Source organism: Arabidopsis lyrata (genome assembly GCF_000004255.2).
Source record: "Arabidopsis lyrata subsp. lyrata unplaced genomic scaffold ARALYscaffold_3, whole genome shotgun sequence".
Classification (NCBI taxonomy): Eukaryota; Viridiplantae; Streptophyta; class Magnoliopsida; order Brassicales; family Brassicaceae; genus Arabidopsis; species Arabidopsis lyrata.
In genome coordinates, this window is record NW_003302553.1 from 7731669 (window position 1) to 7752996 (window position 21328).

The following is a 21328-nucleotide window of genomic DNA, read 5'->3' on the forward strand; positions in this document are numbered from 1 at the left end:
CTCAAAGTTTCCTTTTGTTTCTTACTTTCTTTTTTTTCCTTCGCTTCATAGAAATTATAGAAATACTTTCTTTTGTTTTCTTCACTATCCGTCTTGGCTTGGTATCCACCAAAACAACATTTTTACGGGTTTCTGACGGGAAAACAGCCAAAATCAACCCGACCTATTTTCATGCGGCGTTTTTATATCCGAACTCTAATGTATGGTCGTTTTCTATCCGAACTGATCAAATATTCAAATTTGCAACCTGAACTTATCAATATTAGTCAAAACCAACATTGACTTTGCCGATGTTAGTCAACCATTAATTTCCGATGACTAAGCATACATTGTTGCGATGACGTGGCATTATGCGGGCTGACATGGCAAACGACTCCAAATAAAAATGGAAAAATATCATCACAACTAGGTTTTGAACCTGCAACATGAAGCCTAGCATACAACTCTTTAGACCACTAGGACATTGTCACTTTTTGAGTTTTTTAGAATAAATTTTAAATATATTTACAAATTCAAAGGGTAAAAAAAGGATTAACAAAATTCTATGTCGACGAAGGGGAAGAAGATGAAGCAGCATCTCAAAATTCAGAAACAATAACCCAGAATTTACATCCGAATGTTCCCGAATTTGAAGCCTTAGAAACTTAATCTCGTAAAACCAAATCTCATAATTCAAAACAATAACCCTAAACTACATCAATTATCCCCCAATTCCGAACTTCTTCTTCGTCCTCGTTGTGGTCGACAAGATGTTTCGTTGTCAAATTTCGAAACACAATCTCTCTTGTTCTTCGTCTTCCTGATACTCTTGTTTTCAGATTATTAGCATAGATTTCAGATTTTACATGTCAGACGTCAGAATCTCAATATGATTTCACAGAATAATGGAAGTTGATGAATTTCTTGCTTTCATTAGGTTTTTCAATTGGACGATCTTGGTTTCTGGATTTTTTTCCTCTTTAACGATTTACCTTTCGAAATATATTTAGGTGTTGTTCAGTAGAACATAAAAAATTTCAATGTCCTAATGGTCTGAAGGGATGAACGCTCGTTTTCATGTTGCAGGTTCGATTCCTACTCGTGATGATTTTTTTATTTTTATTTGGAGTCCTTTGCCACGTCAGCCAGCGTAATGCCACATCATCGCAATAATGTATGCTTAGTCATCGGAAATTAATGGCTGACTAATACCGGTAAAGTCAATGTTGGTTTTGACTAATGATGATAAGTTCAGGTTGGAAATTTGAATACTTGATCAGTTCGGATAGGAAACGACCATACATCAGAGTTCGGGTATAAAAACGCCGCATGGAAATAGGTCGGGTTGATTTTGGCCGTTTTCCTGGTTTTTGACAGTAAAGCCCATGATAATAATGTTTAAAAGGAATTGACGGATAACAGTTAGAAAAGAGTTTAAATTTTATTACTTGTTACTTGGTTTATCTACTACGAAAATTTACTTTTTCAAATCAAATACGCGAGAATTAACGGATACAAGACGGGTAACAAGTAATTGTGGCTAGCTAAGTTTCAATTTTCTATCCATATATAACATAACGGTCTTTGGACTTCATAGATTTCTAAAGTTGCAATTTGCAAGCATAAAGTTATTCTTAAAATTGACGTAATTACCCTTTATTTTGTACTAAATAAAGCACACTAACGCGAGAACAATATAAGGACAGACCCGTCATTTCAACAAGCGACACTCAATTTCTTCACTCCTCGTCGACTGCTTCGCTTAACCATTGGAAAAGTGTGCCAAGGGTTTTGACTCTCTTCGTTTTCTACGGCGAATCTCTCCGCATCTTCAGCGATTTTCCGGCGACGTTTACTCTGCCTTCCTCCGACACCGCCGTTTTACTCCATCGTGCCAGCTTAAGCAATCGAGGTACACATTTTAGGTATTACGCTTTGATTCTGCTTTTAAGCTTTGGAAATTCCGGAGAATATGCTTTAGTTTCCTGTGTTTTGGAGAATGATTCGGTTCTAGGGGAAAGGTTGTTGATTTCGTGTTTGTATACATCATTGATCGCATCATGCATGATGCATTTTCGTGGTTCATGATTTTCACGACTTGTTAATCATTTCTCTGTATCTTTGTTTGGGGTTTTTGTTTCAGTGTTCGTACAGTGTGTTTTGAGGTATACCAGAGATGGACATTAATGAGATGGATATTGACGAGATCGAGATTGCTGGGCAGATGAATCTTTCTGAGCTAGGGGAAACTTTTCTCCAAAGTTTCTGCAAAAAAGCTGCTACATCCTTCTTTGAAGAGTTTGGACTCATAAGTCATCAGCTCAACTCCTACAACTTCTTCATCGAACACGGGCTTCGGAATGTGTTCGAGTCCTTTGGTGAGATGCTTGTGGAACCGTCTTTTGATGTAATAAAGAAGAAGGATGGCGATTGGAGATACGCAACAGTGAAATTCGGAGAAGTCACCTTTGAGAAGCCCACATTCTTTTCGGATGACAAGGAGCTTGAGTTTCTCCCATGGCATGCCAGGCTTCAGAACATGACATACTCAGCAAGGATCAAAGTGAATGTCCAAGTTGAGGTAACAAAACTAACTAAATATTTGTGGAAAATTAAGTTGGCTTGTCTGGATTTGATGAATGATTTCCCTTGCTTGAAAACTCAGAAAGACCAGTTAACTATCACTTTTTAGTTCAACATTATGCAATATGTCTATGTTGTCGAGAGTGAAATAACACATGGTCTGAAATATAAGAGAAAACAATCTTAAGCTTTTTATTTATTTAGTTCTTCCCCATTCCTCACTGTGCTTTAATTGAGTGTTTCATGCTTGTGTGCAATGATTCTTGTACTGTCAAACTTTTGATGATGTTTCTGTTTTTCTGTCCATGTATCTTATTCTTATAAATGTAGTTTATTGTCTAACTGCCTCTTAACTTTATAAATTCACTAGGTGTTCAAAAAAACTGTTGTTAAAAGTGACAAATTCAAGACGGGACAAGATGAATATGTCGAGAAGGAGATACTGGATGTCAAAAAGCAGGACATTCTAATTGGTAGCATTCCTGTCATGGTGAAATCTGTCCTTTGCAAAACAAGCGAGAAAGGAAAAGAAAACTGCAAAAAGGGGGATTGTGCCTTTGATCAGGGTGGTTATTTTGTGATAAAGGGGGCTGAGAAGGTGAGTTAAACCAGTTTGGGATCTTTTTGCATATCCACTGTCATGGGGTTTCTATTTTGAACTATTTTAATGTATAGCTTAGTGGAAATTAGTTTTATTTTTCAAGTTGTTATACAACTTCCTAACGTGATTATATTGTGTTTTGCAGGTGTTTATAGCTCAAGAACAGATGTGCACAAAGAGACTGTGGATTTCTAATTCACCATGGACTGTCTCCTTCAGGTCCGAAACTAAAAGAAATAGGTTCATTGTGCGCCTCTCGGAGAATGAGAAAGCAGATGACTATAAGAGAAGGGAGAAAGTACTGACAGTGTACTTCTTGTCGACTGAGATTCCAGTCTGGCTCTTGTTCTTTGCGCTGGGTGTTTCGTCAGACAAAGAAGCCATGGATCTAATTGCTTTTGATGGTGTTGATGCAAGCATTACCAACAGTCTCATAGCTTCTATCCATGAAGCTGATGCAGTTTGTGAAGCTTTTCGCTGTGGGAACAATGCCCTAACATATGTTGAACATCAGATCAAAAGCACCAAATTCCCTCCTGCTGAAAGTGTGGATGATTGCCTCCGTCTGTATTTGTTTCCAGGCCTTCAAGGTTTGAAGAAGAAAGCCCGATTCCTGGGCTATATGGTGAAGTGCCTTCTGAGCGCGTATGCGGGAAAACGAAAATGTGAAAACCGGGACAGTTTCCGGAATAAGCGAATTGAGCTCGCTGGAGAACTGTTGGAAAGGGAAATAAGGGTGCATCTGGCACATGCTAGGAGAAAGATGACAAGGGCCATGCAGAAACAACTCTCAGGCGAGGGAGAATTGAAGCCTATTGAGCATTATTTGGATGCTTCCGTTATCACAAATGGGCTTAATCGAGCCTTCTCCACTGGAGCATGGTCTCATCCTTTCAGGAAGATGGAAAGGGTTTCAGGTGTTGTTGCTAATTTGGGTCGTGCAAATCCATTGCAGAGTCTGATTGATCTGAGGAGAACGCGACAGCAAGTCCTATATACCGGCAAGGTTGGAGATGCTAGATATCCGTAAGTGAAAATTTCCACCCCCCTTGGTATATTGAAAGATATCCCACATACTTTATTTAACTAACTGGTATGGTCTGCATTTACTCAATGTTACATGTCTTCAAACTGTTTTAAAGATATTCGTATTAACCTATTCAACTTACTATATGATGGCGATCACTGTTTCTGCAGAGTCTTGTCTGTGTATAATACTGATTTTGTATAGATGTTGCTGCTCTTAAGAAACTTTGATACTGTCTTTCTTGTTTCTTTGTCCCTTGGTCAATCTATCTGTTGAATTTTTCCTGATGCCGGTGTTGAAATATCCATTTTGGTTCCTTTTCAATGTGAGCGATTACACAATTAAATCGTGCTGGGAAACTGAACTATGGCTGCATTGTTTTTAATGTTGGCCACAGGCATCCCTCTCACTGGGGCAGAGTATGCTTTTTGTCAACTCCAGATGGTGAAAATTGTGGTCTAGTGAAGAACATGTCTCTTCTTGGACTTGTTAGCACTCAAGTATTGGAGTCTGTGGTGGAAATGCTCTATGCTTGTGGAATGGAAGAGCTGATGGATGATACCAGCACACCATTGTGTGGCAAACACAAAGTTCTTCTCAATGGAGACTGGGTTGGATTATGTGCAGATTCTGAATCCTTTGTCGCGGAGTTAAAAAGCAGGCGGCGCCAAAGTGAATTACCTCGTGAGGTATCTTCTGTTTCAGCAAATCTCTTCCCATATTTTGATATTCTTGTGCTGCTTGATATTTGCTTTGGATTTTTCTGCTTCAGAAATGTGTCTATGTCGAATATTATTTATATATATGTATCACAACGTTTTCTGCAGATGGAAATCAAGCGAGATAAAGATGATAATGAGGTGAGAATTTTCACTGACGCTGGTAGACTACTCCGACCTCTCTTGGTAGTGGAAAATCTCCACAAGTTGAAGCAAGACAAACCTACACAGTATCCTTTTAAGCATCTTCTTGACCAAGGGATTCTCGAGCTGATCGGGATCGAGGAAGAAGAAGACTGTAATACAGCATGGGGAATCAAACAGCTTCTGAAGGAACCAAAGAATTACACGCATTGCGAATTGGACCTGTCATTCCTGTTGGGTGTGAGCTGTGCAATTGTCCCATTTGCAAATCACGATCATGGGAAAAGAGTTCTCTACCAGTCCCAGAAGCATTGCCAACAAGCCATTGGATTCTCATCAACGAACCCTAACATCCGCTGCGATACTCTGTCCCAGCAGCTGTTCTATCCCCAGAAGCCACTGTTCAAGACAGTGGCGTCGGAGTGTCTAAAAAAAGAAGTGCTGTTTAATGGCCAGAACGCAATTGTTGCTGTGAATGTTCATCTCGGGTACAACCAAGAGGATTCCATTGTGATGAACAAGGCTTCATTGGAACGTGGTATGTTCCGTTCAGAGCAGATTAGAAGCTACAAAGCAGAGGTTGATACTAAAGACTCGGAGAAGAGGAAGAAGATGGATGAGCTTGTTAAGTTTGGAAAGACATACAGCAAAATCGGCAAAGTAGACAGCCTTGAAGATGACGGGTTTCCTTTCATTGGTGCTAACATGAGTACTGGAGATATTGTCATTGGCAGATGCACCGATTCTGGGGCTGATCACAGTATAAAGCTCAAGCACACTGAGAGAGGAATTGTGCAAAAAGTGGTATTATCATCTAATGATGAAGGGAAGAATTTTGCTGCGGTTTCTCTGAGACAGGTAAGTTCCAAATCATACTAAATCGAGCTGTTATTCAGAGAATGCATTCCTATGATGAATCGAATGTTCTATTGATTGGCTTTTACATCTTGCAGGTTCGTTCTCCATGCCTTGGAGATAAGTTTTCCAGTATGCATGGCCAGAAGGGTGTTTTAGGCTATCTAGAGGAACAGCAGAACTTTCCTTTCACGATCCAAGGCATAGTTCCTGATATTGTTATAAACCCGCACGCTTTCCCTTCTAGGCAAACACCAGGTCAACTCTTGGAGGCTGCTCTCTCCAAAGGAATTGCTAGTCCTATACAAAAGAAGGAGGGTAGCTCTGCTGCATACACCAAATTGACACGTCATGCCACTCCTTTCTCCACTCCGGGTGTCACTGAAATCACCGAGCAGCTTCACAGGTACATTCTTCACATTGTCTCTTGGTTTTAGCTCGTAAATCAGAATATTGAATTATATGCTATAACAGATTGACATTTGCTTCCTAGGGAGTAAAGATGGATGATATCATTAAGGGTAGGAACTAATTAATAATATTGTCTGGTTAAAGATGTTTGAACTTGGGGACTTTGCTCAGAAGTTGACATGATATGCATAATACAAGCTAATCGAGCTAATATACTGCACAAGGCACTAAGCTAGATTTGAGCACCTTGCTTGAAACATGTCATAGTGGATCTTTGTTTTGTTTCCTAGTACTAGAAGTGAGCATGAGTTATATATGACGGGAAAATATCTCTGTAAGACCAAGAAACTAAGAAGTTGGATGTTCTCTGGTTGATTAAATTGTGCCTGCAAAACGTATAGAGGATACACAGAATGGGCTCAAAAGCCATGTGTTAGTATATGATTAGTTAGAGGATTGATGCTGTGAGCCTTTTGATTATGTATGATTCATTGAACCTTTCTTAGATCATTGTTGATTCTTGAGTCCTGATTGATTGCCAATGGTAAATATTTGTGGTTAGGGCCGGCTTTTCAAGATGGGGAAACGAAAGGGTCTACAATGGTAGATCGGGTGAGATGATGCGTTCTCTGATATTCATGGGCCCAACTTTCTACCAGCGACTTGTCCACATGTCAGAGGACAAAGTCAAGTTCAGGAACACCGGACCAGTCCACCCGCTCACACGTCAGCCAGTCGCAGACAAGAAGAGGTTTGGCGGAATAAAATTTGGAGAAATGGAGCGAGACTGTCTAATAGCTCACGGTGCATCAGCTAATCTGCACGAGCGTCTCTTCACTCTAAGTGACTCTTCTCAGATGCACATCTGCAGAAAATGTAAGACCTATGCGAATGTGATCGAGAGGACTCCAAGCAGTGGAAGAAAGATCAGAGGGCCATATTGCAGAGTCTGCGCGTCCTCAGACCATGTGGTTAGGGTCTATGTCCCGTATGGAGCTAAGCTTCTGTGTCAGGAGCTGTTCAGCATGGGCATCACTCTCAACTTCGACACCAAGCTCTGCTGATTCCCCGTCTTTGTTATGTAAATGGCTTAATGCCTTAAGACCATGTTATGTGTAGTCTGCTTCAGTCCCGGTTCTGGTTAGTAGTAATGGTTTTGGTTTGGTTGATTCGGCAAGGGTTATCCGAACCGAAGAAATCGTTAAACCAAGCCACAGAACTAACCCTTTAGTGTTGCTTTTGTGAGATTTGACTCTTTTAACCGTTAATGATCGGGTTTAAAAAATCAGTTCTTTTGTCAACGCTAACCGGTTTATATCTGGTTTTCTATGTTTAAATTCGACTTTTAATAATAGGTTTTTTTTTTTTATAAATGATCCGACCTAATTACTGTTGGATCCGACTTGACCTGACCCGACCCGTTTGTTCTGATGCCGCCATGTTAAATTGTTCAGACATAAATAAAAACCTTAAAAGTTGTAGGAAAACATTCATCGTCTTCTTCTTCTTCTAGAGGCATAAACCCTTCGCTTGGAGCCGTTTCTCGCATTCTTCGATTTCACTTTGTTTCTCTTTCTGTATCGCGATGAATCGGAACAGCCTATACGAAGCTGATGACGATGATGACGATGACGAAGAAGATGACATCGGTGAAGACCTCGAAGATTTAAGACGCGCCTGCATGGTCTCTGACGTTAATTCCGATAAATTCGCGGCAAAAACCGGTTCAATTGAACCGGATGGAGGCGGTGGCGGAGAGATGCCGTCGGATTCAGAAAACGAAGATGACTTTGAGATGCTTCGTAGCATTAAGAGCCAATTAGCATCTTCCAAAGATGCAGATTTAAGCAGTGGTCCTCCCATTGGTTTATCTTTGCTCTCGGATTCGGAGAGTGAAGATGATTTCGAGTTGATTCGGAGCATTAAGAGCCAATTGGCATTGTCCATGGATGTGTCTCTTCCTCCAATTGGTTTATCTGACGATGACGAAGATGATGCCTTTGAAACCCTTCGAGCTATTCGTAGGCGATTCTCTGCTTATAAGAATTTCGGTGAGCTCCATTTTGAAATCTCTATTTGTTTTCTTTTCTATTTGCGTTAGCTACTGATTCGTTAGATATTGTTTCTGTGTTACCTTTGGATTGTTCCTTCTATGGTTATCTCAAGACTCTGCTTCAACTGATAGTTTTGCTGATGGTAAGATTAATTTGGTTCTCTTCAATTTCACAATTGGAAGCTAGTTGTTATAAGCTTCTAAGTAGAAGCTACAATCAGTGTGAAAGGTGCAGACTTTTTCATCTTTTTATTTGGGTTTTAACTGTCTATTTATGCATATATGTATTGTCCCTGATGGAATAAGTTAGAAGCTCTCTCTTCTTATGTTTGAGTCTTGATAATTTGATATAGTGAGTTCATGATGCTAGGATGATATTGGTTTGCTTGTATGGTCTCTGACGTTAATTCCCATAAATTCTTCTTATTTGGTTTGCTTGCTTGTCTTTTTATCCAGTGTTTTAAGTGGAAAAGATGCTTACGTTTTAGTGGTCATTTCTTACTTTTTTTTCTGCAGATTCGGAAGGAAATTTCATGAATGATTCTCCCGGGAAGAAAAAGCAGGTACATGACTTGGATAATGAACCTTCAAGCGAATTATTGAGTAGATCTAATACTTGTGAAAGCTTTCCAGATCACGGGAAATCAGTTGTCACAGTGCCAGATTCAGAGGACGTACATGAAAAGACTTCCATTGAACCTCCTGACCACCTGGAGACATGCCAGGTATCAGCTGCGAGTTCAAGTTTCCCTAAAGCTGCACTAGCCTTTGTTGATGCAATCAGGAGGAACAGGGCATATCAGAAATTTCTTAGAAGAAAATTGGTAGAAATTGAAGCAACGATCGAGCAGAACGAGAAACACAAGAAAAATGTTAAAATAGTTAAAGATTTTCAAGCTTCTTGCAAGAGAATTACTAAACTGGCACTCTCTCAGAAGAAAGATCCTCGTGTCGAGTTAATCTCAACACGAAAATCTGAGCCTTGTGATAGCTCCGAGGTAATACTTTGATCTAGTTTTCCTGCCTCTGCTGTTGTTTTGTAGTCATTCAAAAAGTACTGCTTCAGCTGTTTTCTGTTGACCCTGATGGAAAATGTTTCTTATCTTAAATCCTATGTCTTTTTTTTGTAGGGTAATGATAAAAAGATATCTCCTTTGATGTTGGGTCCAGCGGAAAACCCTTGTGTTGCAAATTATAGGATGGTACTAGAGAAATATCCAATTTCAGTGGAACGCAGAAAATGGTCTACTGAGGAGAACAAAAAACTTGCAAAAGGTCTAAAACAAGAAGTTCAAAAAATACTGCTCTCTGAAGCTATTGAACAGTCCAGGTACTACTTACTCATCCTCTTTTAAAGTGCTATCATATTCTGGTGCCTAGTACCCTTAAACCTGCTGCTTAAGATTTTTTCAGATGCAGACTTAGTTTAAGTTTTTCTCGTTTTAATTTTTCCGAAAGAGTTGACTGACAGAAATTTCTTAACAGTGACTTGGAAGGATCTATATATGATATAGACACCATCAATGAATCGATCGGAAATCTTGAGATCACACCAGAAATGATTAGACAGTTTCTTCCGAAAATTAACTGGGATTTGTTGGATATCAAGGACCGTTCTGCTGCAGAATGTGAAGCTCGGTAAGTTCCTCCTTTATTTAAACTCTGGTTACTAAGATAAATCAGCTTTTAATCATCTGTGGGTGCACATTTCATATACCATCACTCTGTCTCTTATTTTGAGATATTAGTGGATTTTCTTAACTTGTACCTCATTGTAGGTGGATGAGCTCGGAAGATCCATTGATTAACCACGGTCCGTGGACTGCAGCAGAGGACAAAAACCTACTCCGAATTATCGAAAAAAAGAGTCTTACAGACTGGGTTGATATTGCGGTCTCACTAGGGACAAATAGGACCCCATTTCAATGTTTGACTCGATATCAGAGAAGCTTGAATCCAAGCATATTGAAAAAAGAATGGACTGCAGAGGAAGATGATCAACTTCGTGCTGCAGTAGAGTTATTTGGCGATAAAGACTGGCAATCTGTTGCAAATGTATTAAAAGGAAGAACTGGACCTCAGTGCTCGAATAGGTCAGTTTTATCTTCTACGCTCACCCATTTCTTTATGAGTTAGAAATCAATTTCTGCAGTATTTTGACAATTTTTTCAGACGAAAATCTTAAGAGGTAGCCTCGTCCCTATCCCTCCATCTACCAAATTATATGAATTTGATTTAGTTTAGTCCGACCAATTGTCTCAAGAGCTAGTTTGTTTGGGAAAAATACTCTATAGGGTTTATAAACCACCCATCAAGGCATCAAGTCCATGTTTAGTCGATGTTGGATTATATCATAACCTCAATATGCACTCATTGGTGACATTTCTGTAATGATTTTAGAATGCGTTTCAAGGTTATTTTCTGTCATTTTATGATGTTTGTTTATGTCTACATTCAGATACATGTTTGAATATCTTATTTCCTTCCTTTCTATACTCTCAGATGGAAAAAGTCGCTTCGCCCGACCAGAAAAGGGACATGGAGCTTAGAGGAAGACAAGCGTGTGAAAGTAGCTGTGACACTCTTTGGATCTCAAAACTGGCATAAGATTTCTCAGTTTGTTCCTGGACGGACCCAGACTCAGTGTCGGGAGAGATGGTTAAATTGTTTAGATCCCAAAGTAAATCGTGGGAAGTGGACTGAGGAAGAGGATAGAAAGTTGAGAGAAGCAATTGCAGAACATGGATATAGCTGGTCTAAGGTTGCTTCTAAACTGTCTTGTCGTACTGACAGTCAGTGCTTGAGGAGATGGAAGAGATTATATCCTCATCAAGTGGCTCTTTTACAAGAAGCTAGAAGGTTACAAAAAGAAGGTAGTGTAGGTAATTTTGTTGACCGGGAATCAGAGCGTCCTTCTCTTGTCACAGGCGCTATTTTGGCACTGCCGGAGATATCTCTAGAGCCAGAACCCGATAGTGTAACTGTGAAGAAGAAACGCAAGGCCAAGTAAGTTAATAGATTATTCCTTACATACACACACACACACACACACACACAACTTTTTTGAATCTAAATACACGTTTTTGTTGATGCAGAGAGAAGAAGTCAGATGCAGAGAGACAACCAAAGAGACGGAGAAAAGCATTAAAGAAATGCTCAGGAGATGTATGTAGACAAGAGAATGAGACTGTTTGTGAAAATGAACCAAACAATGAAGGAGAGGAGAGGTTGTTGGAATTGGAATGTCATAACGAGATCCTAGGCAATGCAAAGGAGAAACAAAGACGAAAACGCAAAAGTGTTGCAGAAACATCGAACAACAACACTGGTTTAAAAAAACTTACGCCTAGGAGAAAGAAAGTGTCTGCAGTAGTTCCTAAAAAGAACCAAGATGCACCAAATTAGTTGTTTCTTTTGCTCTTGAAAATTTTGAAATTTATTGCATGTATAAATATATGTCTATTCCAAACATCTTTAGAATAGTTTCACTGATTCTAAATTTCTAACAACAACAACAAATATCTTGAATTCAACAAGAAATAAGTTGAACTAGGCATTTGTAGAAAGACTAACTGAGAATAGGATGTAAGATGTAAGATGCAATACTTTGTTTTATTAAACCCTATTGATAAATATTACATGAACACTTATTTCTATTTAGTATCCACAAAAAGAAAAATCAAAACTGTATACAATAATCACTAATGAGTTGGTCGCACCAAAAAAATAATCACTAATGAGCTTATGTAATAAGAGGTACAATATCATGACATCACTTACTTCTGACGAACTTCCTTCGAGTGTTAACACCATTTGTTTCGTTTCTTTTGTTCTTATTCTTCATTTTCTCCAACTTCTGTCTATGTCCTTCTATATCTGTCTTTATCACTCGTTCTCTCATCTCGTCTGGTAGCAATGCCAGTCTCGAAAACTTCTTTGGTGACACAAACCCACCAAGTCTCTCTTTGATGTGGTTAAACGCAGGAACAAGTCCACGTCTTATGAAACACCCGTCAATCAGGTCCATCGAGTTTGATTCTGGTAAAGACACTGAGTCTTTTAGCTCCAAGTCGAAGCAGAACGGCGAGTCCTTCAACCACATTCTGAGAGAGTGAGCTTTGGCCACTAGCAGTCCCGTTCTCGTCTTGCAGGGGAGAAATGGAGAACCCATTTCCCAAAGACACGCCTTTAGCGTTTTATCAAGGGATACACCGTTGTACTCTGCGGTCCCTGTGATTAAGACTACTGACTTCGGAGACTCTGGGTAGCCTTCGAGTGATGCATCCTGAAATGGGAGAAGAATTGTTATAGAGGGTTATTGCCTTATTGGTGAATATGAGAATGATTGTCAAACGATATTCAGTTATGTAGGCATCTGTGGAATATGATGCGAGGATGCAGAGATATTAAGAGAGAAGAAAGAGATGAAGTGCCTGCATGTGGTCAAGCCATAGAGTCAGCGCAACAAGTGCTGCACCTCCCGACAATCTTCTGAAATCCGCACCCCAGTCCTTGTCCGCCACCCTGAAAAATCAAAGTCAATCACAAATGTTATTGCTAAACACTCGGTGCATTTGGAAACATTTGCATGAGAAACAAGTGTTGACTAGTTCATGGGCGAGTGTTAACACCATTTATGAACGTATACAAGACTGACCTAAAAACATCGAGACTGAAGATACCCCTTTTGATTGCCAATTGGAAAACCCATGATGAAGTAGCTCTGAGTTCAAACGCCCAGAGAAGATTCAAAAGAGCATTCGCAAAATTGAGAGCAGCATTGTCCTCTATGGATTTCAGTTTCTCGAAACATCCATCCACCTCAGAAACTAGCAACTCAGGTCTTCCACCTAAAAGCCTGGTAGGTATCATTAAAAAACCAGAGAAAAAAATTCATAAGAATCAGTACTATATGATATGATCCTGTATCAGATTTATATTATCATAATAAGAAAAACCACAAACATGATTTTAACAGAACAATACTTTTTAAGGAATGCATCAGATCATCCATACCTGATAGGAATATCAAAACCAATATCTTGAAGAGCTTTAAGCAGCAACATGACTTCGCTTTTTTCCTTGGAAAAACTCGCCGCCCTAACAAAGCAAGTCCATATCCTGTGGTCTGGCTCTAGGCCCTCTTTCTTCATTTCCAAAAGTCTTTCTATTCCACTTTTATAATCTTTGCTCCTAAGGTAAGCATCAATAACTGAACTATAAGGCAGAGTTGTTAGTTCCACTTCTGTGTTTTTCAGGTTACTAAGAACTTTTTCAGCTTCTTGGGGATTTCCTGAAGAACTATATGAAACCATAAGCAGATGCATTGTAGCAAGTGTTGGTTCTATTCCCGCATTCTTCATCATTTGCAATAACTTCTCTGCCTTAGAGTCGCTTCCAGAATCTCGGGATATTTTCATCATCGTGTGGTAAAATGAACGGTCTAGTTTCAAACCTTTTGAGAGAAGCTCTTCAAACAGTTGTTCAGCTTGTTCAAGGCATTTTTGCTTACCAAAAGCAGAGATCAAGCTCTTGTATGTGTCCAATTTTGGGTCCAAACCAAGATTTCTCATTTGCTGCATAAGTGAGTACCCTTCTTCTGGTCGTCTGTCTCTACAATACATTATAATCAGCGTATTGTAAGTGGTCTCATCTGGTTCCAGTCCACTTTCTTTTATCCTCTGGTATACTTGAACTGTCTTCTTGTAATCCTCGATAACCGTATACATCTTCAGCATTGAATTCCATATAGCAAGCTCAACCTTGAAATTGGCCTCTTCCATTTCAGAGACCATAATTTCAGCATCTCTAACTCGTTTACCTTTGCAGAGAAGCTCAATCATCATCCTATAAAGGCGAATCGTGGGTAAGTAACCAGCAGCTTTCATGCTACTGTATATCTTATTTACCTCAAAGATATTTCCAGCCCGGGCAAATGCGTCAAGCATCAAAAGAATGGAGCTTTTGCTAATCTTGAAGCCCATATCTTGCAATTCTTCAACAACAACGTAGAGCTCTTCAAGTCTCCCATCAACACACAAAGCATGCAGTAACTTATTGATGGATTCAACAGTAGGAGACGGACCATCCCTCATCATTGTGTTAAAAATAGCCCTTGCCCGCTCGTAACAGCCACACTCAGCATAAGCTGACATCAAGCTGTTCCATGTCTTCAGATCAGGTGTTCGTCCACTTTGTCTTAGGTTGCCAACCACACTCTCCGCTTTCTGCCATAGCTTTAGTTTTCCATAAGCCTCAATGATATCAGTATACATAGGTGAACAAGCAAAGTGGAAGCCTTTTGTCTCAGCTTGATTAACCACTTGATAAGCTGTCTCTGGAAAGCCAAGCTTGCAATACACCACAACCATGCTTTTACAAACACTTTCTGAAGGTTCGCAGCCAGATAGTCTCAGTTCAGAGAAAACTTGAGAAGCTTCAGCATAATGTTCATTTGCTACACAGCAGTGTAATAGAGTCTCATACATGGTTGAACCGCCAAAACACCAGCCATGAACACATGGGTCAGCGAGATATTCATCTAGAGCAGCGCCTATATTGTTAACCTTGCAATGTAGAACAATTAGTGCTTCGTTTATAAGTCTTTTAGATCCACTGGCGTGTTCTTTCAAAAATTCAAGTAACTCAAACGCTTCTGAATGTCTGCCTGATGAACTATAGGAACCCAGGATAGACAATAGAGTGTCGTTTTCCAATTCATAACCATTGGTGATAGCCACTTTCAACTGTCTAGCAGCAAGATCAAAGCATTCCCCCTTAACAAGCACTGATGAAATCTCTAGTGGGTTCATGCCACACAATTCTTCCATGTCTCTGATGGTTTTCTGAACGTCATCTGACCTGTTTTCCTTCATAAGTCCAAGTATCATCAACTCATACAGACTGTGAGACGGTGTATGGCCATCAGAAATCATATCACGATATAAAACCCACGCCTTTCTTGTCTCGTTGCCTCTTAGTAATACATCCAACATTACAGAATACGCTAAATTATCAGGTTTAGTGCCTGAGCGCAACATGCAACTGAAAGTATCCTCAGCCTCCTCTCGCTTCCCAGCCTTGGCATAACCGCAGATGAGAGCGCTGTAGGTCTGCAGAGTTGGTTTGATCCCAACATCAAGCATCTCAGACATTAGAGCTGCGGCTTCCACACTTCGGTTTGCTTTTCCAAGAGAATCGATCAAAACAGTGTAAGTAATAGCATCAGGGTTCCTACCCGACAAACCTTTCATGTCCTTATAAAGCTGTAGTGCAAGATCAAGTTGCCCCTGCTTGCCATACATGTGAATGATCGTGTTGTAAGTCATCTCGTCTTTCCCAAACCCCATTTTCTGCATCTGTTGGTACACCTCCTTCACCTTCTCCGTATTTCTTTCTCTGGCAAAAGCATAGAGCAAAGAGTTGTATGTCACTGCATCAGGGGAAAAACCTTTAAGCTCCAACTCTATGAAGAGCCTCTCAGCTTCAGCAGCAAGCCCACATCTTCCATAAACAGAAATCATAGCATTATAAGTCCACAAGTCAGGCTGACACCGATGAGCTTCCATATCCTCAAACACCTTCACTGCACCCTCCAAGTTCGAATCCCGCGAACAGGCACTAAGAAGAGTATTGTAAGTGATAGCATCAGGCCTAAGACCCGAATTCCTCACCATATCTAATAATTCAACAACCAAATTCGGAGTCAACCCACCAGACTTAAGCCTAGCATTGATGAGAGTATTGAAACTAATAAGGTCTGGAACACACCCTCTCTGACGCATTGCATCGAGCAGCTCTTGTGCTTTTGAAAACTTGCCACTACGTGAATAAACCCCCATCATAGCGTTGTACACCTGAACCCTATCTCCGACGGTTGGCTCAGCCCTAGTGAAAATCTCAACCGCAAGCGATTCCTGATTCCACCGTCCCAAAACACCGAGTATAGCAGCCACCATCCGAGCATTAGGTGAATGCCAATGACGGAGATTGAGCCACTCAAAAACCTCAAGAGCTCGTTGCCAACTCTCTTGACCAACCGATTTCACGACGAAGCAGTAATCAGTAGGAGTCATCTGAACAGGACGAGCATCGAGAATATCCGCAACGAACTGATTAGGTTTCAAGCTTAGAATCTTATCCGTCAGAAATTTGACTCGCTCTCTCCAATCCTTGGCCTTAATCAAAGCCACTTTATTCATCTTCTTCACTCTCCTTCTCCGACTCGCCACGGCGGTTTCATCTTTCGTCTTTTGATGCTCGCTGGAGCCAATTGAATCGACGAATTCAGCTGAATCCGGTGTATCGGTGGGAGAAACCGGAGAAGAAAGAGGTTGTGACGGTGTTGAAGCTCTGGAATCATAAGTCTCACGGAGACTCAAATGTGGCCATCGGACGGCGGGAGAAGCTCGACTATAAGTGAATTTCTGGGTAGAGCTAGTGCTGATGTTCCCTTGTTCATCTTTATTCTCAGGATTAAGAGTGGCGCGAACGGATAAAGCAGGAAAAGCTAGAGCCCCTGCAGAAACCGCCATTAATATCTTCTCTAAGCTTCATAAATCCGTTATAGATGACTAGTAGCGAGAGTGGTGGTGCTCTTCTTTAGGAGTCCCTGAGTAACAACTCCTTGCTGTCTTAGATTTTTATCAACAAACACCTTGCCGTTTTACCGTGATTAAGCTGAGCAATGAAATGATATGGATGAAGAAGAAAGTTACAGTGAAGATCATTTATTATAAGACCAATTTCAAGATCACTAATGTAATTGCAACCAAAATCGTCACCTTTTTGATCACAATGTGGCCCAAGATAATTCATCACAATATTTTGAAATGATGGATAAACCTTGAAGATGGAACCTTTATAAGACCAATCCCAAGATCACGAATGTAGTTGACCTTTTGATATGGTGATGATAATCAATGGATCAGCGTTTTGACTTTGTTGTTCTTTTTCTGGAAATTAAACAAAAATTGCCAAAATAGAGGTCTGGGAGGGACTAATACAATACTAATCCAGTCTGGAAAAATTGGAGAAATTAAAAACAGCTAAATATTTCTGGATAATTTGTAATACTCATCAGTCTTCTTCCTCAATCTCCTCATCTTCTTCTTCATGTGTCTCTAGTAACGACCAATACCCCAGACTCTGACAACTCCATCAGTGTAACCACTGAACAATGTGCTTCCATCTGCACTCCAGTTCAAGCTTGTGCAGTAATTCACCTGCATTTTCATTACACATTCCCATTAGATACCATTATCAATCTCTTCCTATGTGTTAACATCAAAGTCAAAACCTTTGGAGCTAATGGGCAAGGGAAAAGATTCTTATGAACATACTTATGCAATTTCTAACCAAAATGTGACTTTTTTGTCATAACCAAATATAAATGCATCACTACTTTCGGTGCATTCCCTAAACCTATCAATTCAAACGATGATTTGTATAAACAGAGAACCAATTACTATCGAACAATAAGTAGAAATCATATGAATAATGTCATACCTTCTTTTGGTTACCAGTTCCAACACCACCATCAGTCTTCTCTGCCTCAGCCTTAAGATCAACCTTCAAGTCCTCAACAACAGACTTGCTCTCAAGATCCCATATCTTAATGCTATTCTCAGTAGCAGCACACAACCAGTATCTGTTAGGACTGAAGCAAAGCGAGTGAATAATCGAGCCAGCCTCAAGCGAATACAACTTCTTTCCTTCAGCCAAATCCCACAACAAGATAACACCATCTTTCCCACCACTGGCACATAGCGAACCATCAGGCGAGACAGCCACGGTGTTGAGATAACCAGAGTGACCAACAAGAGAGTTCCTCAGCTTACAGTTCTGGAGATTCCAGACTTTCACGGTGTGATCCCATGAAGCAGAAACAATGGTAGGCACAAGCGTGTTAGGGCTAAACCTCACACAGCTAATCCATTCCTTGTGACCATCTCCTTGCTCAGAGATCGTGTACTTGCATTCACCGAGTGTGTTCCACAGCTTGATCGTACGGTCACGAGACGCTGATACGATCTGACGGTTATCAACAGAGAATGCTACAGAGAGCACATCTTTCGTGTGTCCGACGAATCTGCGAGTGGAGACACCAGTAGCGAGATCCCAGAGACGGAGCTCACCGTCCCAGCTTCCGGAGAGTGCAAACTGACCGTCCGATGAGAGAACAACATCTTCGACGAAGTGAGAGTGACCTGTGAGCCTACGCTGAGCAACACCGTAAGACTTGTCGTCCTTGGTGAGTTTCCAGAGGATGATGGATTTGTCACGCGACGCTGTGACGATGATGTCGGAATTGTCGATCGGTGTAGCGATGGCGGTGACCATGTCGGTGTGGGCGCGCATAGTGCCCTTCAATACGAGTCCCTCGGCCATGGTTTGAGGTTTTGGGGGAGAGACTCTTAGGGTTTCTTCTTCTTACTCACGAAAATGGCGTAACAGAGCGAGAGATTTCGAGGTCGACTGAAATGTTTGGTATTTATACTCTAGGTCTAAAAATGAACAAATTAGGGTTTAGTGTGGTTTCTGCGAAGAGACTGACTTATTTGGCCCGTACAGGTTTAAGACGTTGAATTTGCTTTTACGGGCCACATGGGCCTCTTCCGATAAACTTTTGTTGGAGCATTTTTGTTGTTTTGTTGTGGAGTTGAGAAATGTTTGATCACAGAGGAGACATAAAGAGCAATTTGAACGAATTCGATTGAAATGTACAAGAGTTTTCTAAAACACAAATAACACGATCGTAGTTTGTCCATAATTTAGCTTCATTGATTCTTATAAGGTTTTAATCGTGGAGTGCACAGCACACAGTGGCTTTGTGATGACCTTGGTATACCTTCACTTCTTTACCCGCTGGCATCGACCATAATCTAGCCGTCATGTCTGATGATGCTGTACAACATCACAGAATAAAAACCAGTTTAAAGATTGTTCTGTTAAGTTTTTCAGTGGTTTACTTTAAGAGAGAGTGGTACCTGTTACAAGAAATTCTCCATCCACTGAGAAGACGCAGTCCCAGACCCATCTTTGATGTCCTGTTAGATAAGATTGGTGAGGGTGTAAGAGATGATAATGGAGAACGAATCTTGTTAACAATAATATGGAGACCATACCTGTTAAAACTTTCTCTAATTTGAAACCATCGACATTCCATATTTTGACGGTTTTATCAGACGATGCGGTTGCTAGATACCTACTAACAAATATGTAAGAGCTTTGAAAGGGAAAGGCTGAAGAAAAACGGTTTCAGAGGAAGTATAAGAAACACATTACTTGTTTGCAGGAGAGAGAAGGCATTTAAGGATGTGGCCATTATGAGCTTGCAGCTTATGAAGGGGTTCAAACTCGGTCATCGTCTGAAAAAAAAGGAATTAGTAAATGGCATGGACAATCACAGGAATGAGACTAAAGCATGGCATGGTTAAATCAGGAACACTACCTGTTTTCCACGCAACAAGCGCCATACATAACATGTTCCACGGTTGTTAGCAGCAACCACCATTGTCCCATCCCACATAACCGTTAAAGACCGTACAGCTGTATCAACTTCTGGTACCTATAGTTACACCCCAAGTGATTATCTAGGGATACTCAGAAATGAAACTAGGATAAAAAATTAAGACGTGTCAAAGGCAATTACCAGTTCGCAGCTACACGAATTTGCTCTGAGATCCCATACACGTATATTTCCATTTTGGTCTCCAGATATCAATTCAGTCTGTAACAAAAAAAACAAAGTTCAAAATAAAGACAAAGGAGATAGTGATAACAGCTGAGACAACTCTCAGAATCAAAGCAGTTTCAACAGTAGCAATAGCACAACTCTCTTAAACATAAAATGAAGCTGATTCCCACAACACAACACTAACAGATGACTTCATGTACCTGATTTGGGTGTAAAACAACTGTGTTAACTGCGGCAACACTTTCATACTCCTTTTGGCAACCGGGAGCCCTGCAATTTGGTTTAAGAGTCAACTTAAGGATGTATGCTTCAGTTAGTGTAACCTTCTGACTTGTGAGGATTTTCGTAACTTTGTATTCAATGTCCTTGCCTTTTTATAGGATCCACACTTGAATGAATGTATTAATTAACATTAAGCTAAAAGAAACAAACATGAAGATGGCATAATCTACCTCAAGTCCCAGATCTTAACTGTACCATCCTCTGATCCTGAATACATCCATTTCCCATCACATTGGAATCCTACTGCCATAACATTGTTGGTGTGTGAATCATAAGTCATCACCTAATTAATACACACGACGAATCCATCAAAATCATTCAAGCAAGGCAGAAAGAAAACAAAACACCACATGGAAAAAAAGAAAGGATTTTTACAGGTTGAGGACTGTTGGAGTTGACATCAAAGAGCCGTATATGAGGATTACAAGCTGCAGCTAGATAACGCTTATCTGGGGTTATCTCAAGCCTATTTACATGCTGCAAATACAAACATCAAAAACATTAATTTGTCTTATTATAACTCAGAATTCACAAACTCAATGGAGAGAGAGAAACAGACCGAATCAGGATACTGAATGGTACGGTAACAGCGACCAGTTTCGGCTTCCCAGAATCGAATCGTGTGATCATAGCTAGCTGTAGCAAGAATCACAGAAGGCTGACTCATTTTCGATCGATTTTATCCCGATCGAAATAATGAACCAACCATTTCGTGATTTTTGCTGATTCCCAGAAACCAAACAAACCCCTTTTTCGAAAAAATCAACAGAAGAACAAGCTAGGGTTTCCTGATTGAGGATCAAAAACAGGAACACAAAGAAAGAAAAAAAAAAAGGGCAGAGAAGTGTAAATTGAAGAGAAGAAAGTGGCAGAAGAAGAAAATAGGGTTTTTCCGAGCTTCTCTCATAATTTAATTAGCGCGGGGTGGTTTTAGTATAAATATATATCTGTTGGGGTTTATATAAACATATGTAAA

At 40.3% G+C, this 21328-nt stretch overlaps 5 protein-coding genes across 8 annotated transcripts; 2 read left to right on the forward strand and 3 right to left on the reverse strand.

Moving 5' to 3' along the window:
• Positions 1-1697: 1697 nt before the first annotated feature.
• On the forward strand, positions 1698-7626 carry LOC9319174 (DNA-directed RNA polymerase D subunit 2b). 2 transcript variants are annotated; one of them, XM_021031446.1, is made up of 8 exons: positions 1698-1904; positions 2123-2560; positions 2933-3160; positions 3309-4189; positions 4588-4879; positions 5018-5911; positions 6007-6314; positions 6882-7626. In XM_021031446.1, the coding sequence occupies exons 2-8, from the start codon at positions 2156-2158 to the stop codon at positions 7381-7383; spliced, it is 3510 nt and encodes a 1169-aa protein (XP_020887105.1). In that variant the 5' UTR covers positions 1698-1904; positions 2123-2155; the 3' UTR covers positions 7384-7626. The 2 variants fall into 2 exon arrangements, with proteins under 2 accessions (XP_020887105.1, XP_002883108.1); XM_002883062.2 differs by having other exon boundaries at positions 1698-1891.
• A 90-nt stretch (positions 7627-7716) lies between these two features.
• On the forward strand, positions 7717-11864 carry LOC9319175 (myb-like protein L). 3 transcript variants are annotated; one of them, XM_021031447.1, is made up of 8 exons: positions 7717-8370; positions 8486-8515; positions 8889-9370; positions 9503-9702; positions 9858-10010; positions 10151-10465; positions 10875-11378; positions 11468-11864. In XM_021031447.1, the coding sequence occupies exons 1-8, from the start codon at positions 7905-7907 to the stop codon at positions 11775-11777; spliced, it is 2460 nt and encodes an 819-aa protein (XP_020887106.1). In that variant the 5' UTR covers positions 7717-7904; the 3' UTR covers positions 11778-11864. The 3 variants fall into 3 exon arrangements, with proteins under 3 accessions (XP_020887106.1, XP_002883109.1, XP_020887107.1); XM_002883063.2 differs by lacking the exon at positions 8486-8515 and having other exon boundaries at positions 7720-8370; XM_021031448.1 differs by lacking the exons at positions 7717-8370; positions 8486-8515 and adding an exon at positions 8528-8601.
• Positions 11865-11965: 101 nt separating this feature from the next.
• On the reverse strand, positions 11966-17145 carry LOC9319176 (pentatricopeptide repeat-containing protein At3g18110, chloroplastic). Its single transcript, XM_021031443.1, has 4 exons — positions 13389-17145; positions 13030-13230; positions 12806-12896; positions 11966-12657 (listed from the first exon to the last, which is right to left on the reverse strand). The coding sequence occupies exons 1-4, from the start codon at positions 16904-16906 to the stop codon at positions 12145-12147; spliced, it is 4323 nt and encodes a 1440-aa protein (XP_020887102.1). The 5' UTR covers positions 16907-17145; the 3' UTR covers positions 11966-12144.
• Positions 17146-17304: 159 nt separating this feature from the next.
• LOC9321306 (receptor for activated C kinase 1C) lies at positions 17305-18942 on the reverse strand. The gene is made up of 2 exons (XM_002885194.2): positions 17880-18942; positions 17305-17596 (listed from the first exon to the last, which is right to left on the reverse strand). Exons 1-2 carry the CDS (start codon positions 18759-18761, stop codon positions 17495-17497), a joined length of 984 nt encoding a protein of 327 aa, XP_002885240.1. The 5' UTR covers positions 18762-18942; the 3' UTR covers positions 17305-17494.
• Positions 18943-19055: 113 nt separating this feature from the next.
• On the reverse strand, positions 19056-21277 carry LOC9321307 (protein LST8 homolog). The gene is made up of 10 exons (XM_021031449.1): positions 20912-21277; positions 20728-20829; positions 20523-20635; positions 20271-20340; positions 20026-20103; positions 19825-19941; positions 19659-19741; positions 19499-19578; positions 19361-19420; positions 19056-19277 (listed from the first exon to the last, which is right to left on the reverse strand). The coding sequence occupies exons 1-10, from the start codon at positions 21017-21019 to the stop codon at positions 19171-19173; spliced, it is 918 nt and encodes a 305-aa protein (XP_020887108.1). The 5' UTR covers positions 21020-21277; the 3' UTR covers positions 19056-19170.
• Positions 21278-21328: the final 51 nt, after the last annotated feature.

Excerpts from the sequence above, each read along its gene's own strand:
- LOC9319174 (XM_021031446.1), top strand. The coding sequence starts at position 2,156 with ATGGACATTAATGAGATGGATATTGACGAGATCGAGATTGCTGGGCAG. Across the intron at positions 4,190-4,587 it reads GTTGGAGATGCTAGATATCC|GCATCCCTCTCACTGGGGCA; the intron begins GTAAGTGAAAAT and ends TGTTGGCCACAG. Across the intron at positions 5,912-6,006 it reads CTGCGGTTTCTCTGAGACAG|GTTCGTTCTCCATGCCTTGG; the intron begins GTAAGTTCCAAA and ends TACATCTTGCAG.
- LOC9319175 (XM_021031447.1), top strand. The coding sequence starts at position 7,905 with ATGAATCGGAACAGCCTATACGAAGCTGATGACGATGATGACGATGAC. Across the intron at positions 8,516-8,888 it reads AACTGATAGTTTTGCTGATG|ATTCGGAAGGAAATTTCATG; the intron begins GTAAGATTAATT and ends TTTTTTCTGCAG. Across the intron at positions 10,466-10,874 it reads GGACCTCAGTGCTCGAATAG|ATGGAAAAAGTCGCTTCGCC; the intron begins GTCAGTTTTATC and ends CTATACTCTCAG.
- LOC9319176 (XM_021031443.1), bottom strand. The coding sequence starts at position 16,906 with ATGGCGGTTTCTGCAGGGGCTCTAGCTTTTCCTGCTTTATCCGTTCGC. Across the intron at positions 13,231-13,388 it reads GGTTTTGATATTCCTATCAG|GCTTTTAGGTGGAAGACCTG; the intron begins GTATGGATGATC and ends GATACCTACCAG. Across the intron at positions 12,897-13,029 it reads TTCAGTCTCGATGTTTTTAG|GGTGGCGGACAAGGACTGGG; the intron begins GTCAGTCTTGTA and ends TTGATTTTTCAG.
- LOC9321306 (XM_002885194.2), bottom strand. The coding sequence starts at position 18,761 with ATGGCCGAGGGACTCGTATTGAAGGGCACTATGCGCGCCCACACCGAC. Across the intron at positions 17,597-17,879 it reads GAACTGGTAACCAAAAGAAG|GTGAATTACTGCACAAGCTT; the intron begins GTATGACATTAT and ends ATGAAAATGCAG.
- LOC9321307 (XM_021031449.1), bottom strand. The coding sequence starts at position 21,019 with ATGAGTCAGCCTTCTGTGATTCTTGCTACAGCTAGCTATGATCACACG. Across the intron at positions 20,104-20,270 it reads TTGTTTTACACCCAAATCAG|ACTGAATTGATATCTGGAGA; the intron begins GTACATGAAGTC and ends TTTTTGTTACAG. Across the intron at positions 19,278-19,360 it reads TGGAGAATTTCTTGTAACAG|CATCATCAGACATGACGGCT; the intron begins GTACCACTCTCT and ends GATGTTGTACAG.